This window comes from Barbus barbus (genome assembly GCF_936440315.1).
Source record: "Barbus barbus genome assembly, chromosome: 33".
NCBI classification, from domain to species: Eukaryota; Metazoa; Chordata; class Actinopteri; order Cypriniformes; family Cyprinidae; genus Barbus; species Barbus barbus.
This window is the reverse complement of record NC_136761.1, coordinates 1,205,443-1,209,094: the sequence shown is the minus strand read 5'-3', so window position 1 is coordinate 1,209,094 and position 3,652 is coordinate 1,205,443. Positions and strand designations below refer to the sequence as shown.

Sequence of the window (3,652 nt, the reverse complement as noted above, 5' to 3'; positions counted from 1 at the left end):
TTAATGTTGAAGTGATTATTAACCACGAAAAGCTAATTCTGTGCTCATCTATTCACTGTCGCTAAAAGAACCATCACACAATGTTAATGGCACCCACTGAAGTGTGTTGTTTTGAGGGTAGCACTTTGTCTTAGAAAGCGCGGACTTTTACAGCCCTAGTGTTTATAGAGCATTAAAACTATGTTTAAAAGTTCAGAATGATGTTCCACAGGCTGCATCTTCAGACTGCATGGGTTTGCTCATGTTTTTCTGCCATGACAAACACTAATAACTACTGTTTTTAAGATACAGACTAGTTTGCAATAAGTATATTCAGCAGTATAGGCCTATATACTTGGTCACACTTTATTTGAAGGTCCACTTCTCGCTATTAACAAACCACTAACTATGACTTTTGTCTCAATGAACTCCTAATTTGCTGCTCATTAATAGTTTTAGTCATTTTTTAGTCATTTAGCTGTTAAGTTTAATTAAAAGCAAATTTAATTTTTAATTAAATTTAAGTTTAAATCAATTAAGCTGTTTAGTTGTTAAGTTTAGGCATTGGGTTTGGGAAGTATAGAATATGCTCATGCTCACAAGTGTGTGTGTGTGTGTGTGTGTGTGTGTGTGTGCTGATTTGAAGAAAATTAAGAACATAAGGGTCTTTATATTATTTTCTTTTGAAACAAGTTTCCAGTATTATTATTAACAGACTTTTCACACATATATAAACGCCAGATAAACCACTTACACTTATTTCAGAGTTGTTCATGTTTACTGTGTGGGTTTAGTTTAACAGTGTTAAAGAGGGCAAAGCATAACACTTTATGTTCTTGCTCTGTCCATGCAAAAAATCATGTTCATGTAATATGGTCAGTAGTCAAAATTTCAGATTTAGTTCATATTTGCAGTAAAAACATTTTATATGCAGCACAAAGCACGTTTTGAAAGATAATAATTGTCATTAACTTGTAATAGCTGATGTGTGACTTATTAAAATGAACCACAAAAAAAAAAAAAAAAGATTTTACCAGAATTGATTGATTTATCTAATCAGTTTCAAATAAAAATGATGCTTTAAAAAGTTCCATCTGGATGAGATGAGAATGAAATGCAGCACTTTATTGGTCAGTTTAGTAATGATAATACATGTCAATAACCGCATGTTCAGGACAGGTTTAATAGTTTGAGAATAGGATTAAAACTCATATTTGTTGACCAACATTTTAGATGAGGCTTTCTCAGTTCCCCACATTACAAAAAACAAACAAAAACAAAAAAACTTTACAAAATGAGGTTTTTGTTCTTCCTTTTATACAAATCCTTTTATATGTACAGAAATCCACATGTGTAAAGAGTACGATCATACAGCGAGGTTGTCCACATGCGTGTAGTTTGTTCTGATGGTCATGAGGAACATTAGCAGGGCTTCTGGACAGTCACGGGGTACAGGAGAGGAACGGCGATGCCCTGGTCCGGTTTCTCAAAGGCACTTATCAAATTCTTGACTTTTCGGAACAAGCGTTTAGTTTGACCTGGTGCTGTCTGCAAAACATGAATGAGTAAATAAATAAACAACAACAACAAACACATCAGTAGAATTTCTTTGCAAGGAGTCGGTGTACTTAAACTAAACTAACTAGAAGATAAACTAAAATTGTTTTAAGTGCATGAACATATTGCTGCCATATTGTTTTCTTTATTTCATCTATATCAGATCTGTAGCTATAATGTCTTGTAGTTTCAAGATGAGATGTTAGCTTTATAAAACAGCTCATCTCTGAGACAGATGCTCTGCTGAGAGATTTCTCTCTGTATAATCATTCTTTTCAATCTCACCTCATTCAGATAATACCTCTCCATACTTCTATACGTTTGACTCATTCTCAGAAATACACAGCTATGTGTCATAATTATTACTGATAGATAAACACAATATCAATTTCCATTACACATGCAAAAGAACCTTAAATATAAAAAAATATGTAAATATTTTTACTCGTCATTGTTTGCTTGTCATTAGAATATCAGACAATTTGTGTCTGTATATATATATATATATATATATATATATATATATATATATATATATGTGTGTATATATGTGTGTGTATATAATGATTTCTTCACTGTTTACTTATTTGTTCTACATGTTGAATGTAGACAAAAAAAGCATGTTTCAATAGAGAAATATCATGGGCTATTGCATTCGTTCTTTGTTTGAGCAGATGCTTTTCTTCAACTTACAAAAGACAATTATAACTTAGAAACGAGGAAGCACACAAATACTACAAATACTTAATACAAAAAAATCTTAATACAAATACAAATACTAATTCTTATTATTAGTCATAAAATTGGCTGAAATGCAAATGTTCAAAAGTAGATTATTTCAGGACAGGTCAGAGCTGGAGTGTATTAAGTGATAGTATGTGCTGTTGTGTATGAGGATTATTTTTGATTTGTGTCTGTGTGTGTTTGATGTTTGTCGCTCACCTCGGCCGCCCAGGAGCCCGCCGCGTCTCTCTGGAGCCGGTATGTGAAGACGAAACCATTACTCCTGCGGCACAAATCACAACAGGTTAAAAACTCAGATTAAACATCACACTACATTGTAAAAAAAATAAAAAATGCTATACAGTCACACATTATAAATAAAACAAAGAGTACTTGAGTATGTTGCACAAGAAAATATTTTTTCAGTTTTCCCCTTCAAAATTTGATATTTCATTTAATGTGTTATTTGCCATTTCTTTGCAATTGTTTGTGACATTTACTAGCAATTTCTGAGTGAAAAGAGTTCCTTCACTTTTGTTTTCAGTGTTCCATTCACTAACTTGTGTGACACATTTGAGCCCAAATGAGAAAAAGCAGAGATTTCTGGAGGACTTACAGAACACAGAGGCAGTATGCATCAGGAACGCTCTCACTGTCTCGAATTAAGTAGCTGCCGTCTTTGCCCGCTTCACACAGACGCGTCTCGCAGGTCTCTCGGCTGATGGCCCCGTGATACACAGACAGTGATTCCATTGTGCTGCATGCATAGTTTCTCAGGCAATCACGACACGCATGTGATATTTGTCCCTTGAGCAGGAAATGATGAAACCAGGCAGGAAATAAGCACTTCAAAAAATAAGGCACAATTTCTGCAACAATAGCAAAAACATGCAAAATGTCAGGTGAACATTAGAGAATGTAGTTTCAGATACCAGGCCGCACCGCTATTGTTTGAGTTTACAGATTAAAGCTGTAAAAATTCTTCATTTCTAACATTTTATTTCAGATGATTAAAAAAAACTCTTTATGTTTTGCACATTATGGTTCAACCAATATTTTATAGATTTTTCTAGTTGCTTTCACAAATAATTTCTGGGTAACACTTTATTTTGATGGTCCCTTTTGAGCATTCTGTTGACACTTTACACCTACATGGCACCAAACTCTCAGCAGACTCTCTGTTTCACATCTACTAACTCTTTATTGTGATCTCAACAGCACTCTACTGACTGTAAGTAACTTTGCTAGTACATGTCAATTATTCTAACCCTAACCTACCAGCCTACTAATACTCTACTAGCACTCTAATGAAAGTTAGTAGACATGTAAATGCAATGTTACTTATAGTCAACAGAACATATTAAATGAACCATCAAAATAAAGTGAAACCCAA

The 3,652-nt window shown here is 33.8% G+C and overlaps 1 protein-coding gene across 1 annotated transcript; it reads right to left on the bottom strand.

Moving 5' to 3' along the window:
* Positions 1 to 664: 664 nt before the first annotated feature.
* On the bottom strand, positions 665 to 3,028 carry LOC306853024 (SH2 domain-containing protein 1A-like). The gene is made up of 3 exons (XM_079390182.1): positions 2,876 to 3,028; positions 2,479 to 2,542; positions 665 to 1,527 (listed from the first exon to the last, which is right to left on the bottom strand). The coding sequence occupies exons 1-3, from the start codon at positions 3,010 to 3,012 to the stop codon at positions 1,402 to 1,404; spliced, it is 327 nt and encodes a 108-aa protein (XP_079246308.1). The 5' UTR covers positions 3,013 to 3,028; the 3' UTR covers positions 665 to 1,401.
* Positions 3,029 to 3,652: the final 624 nt, after the last annotated feature.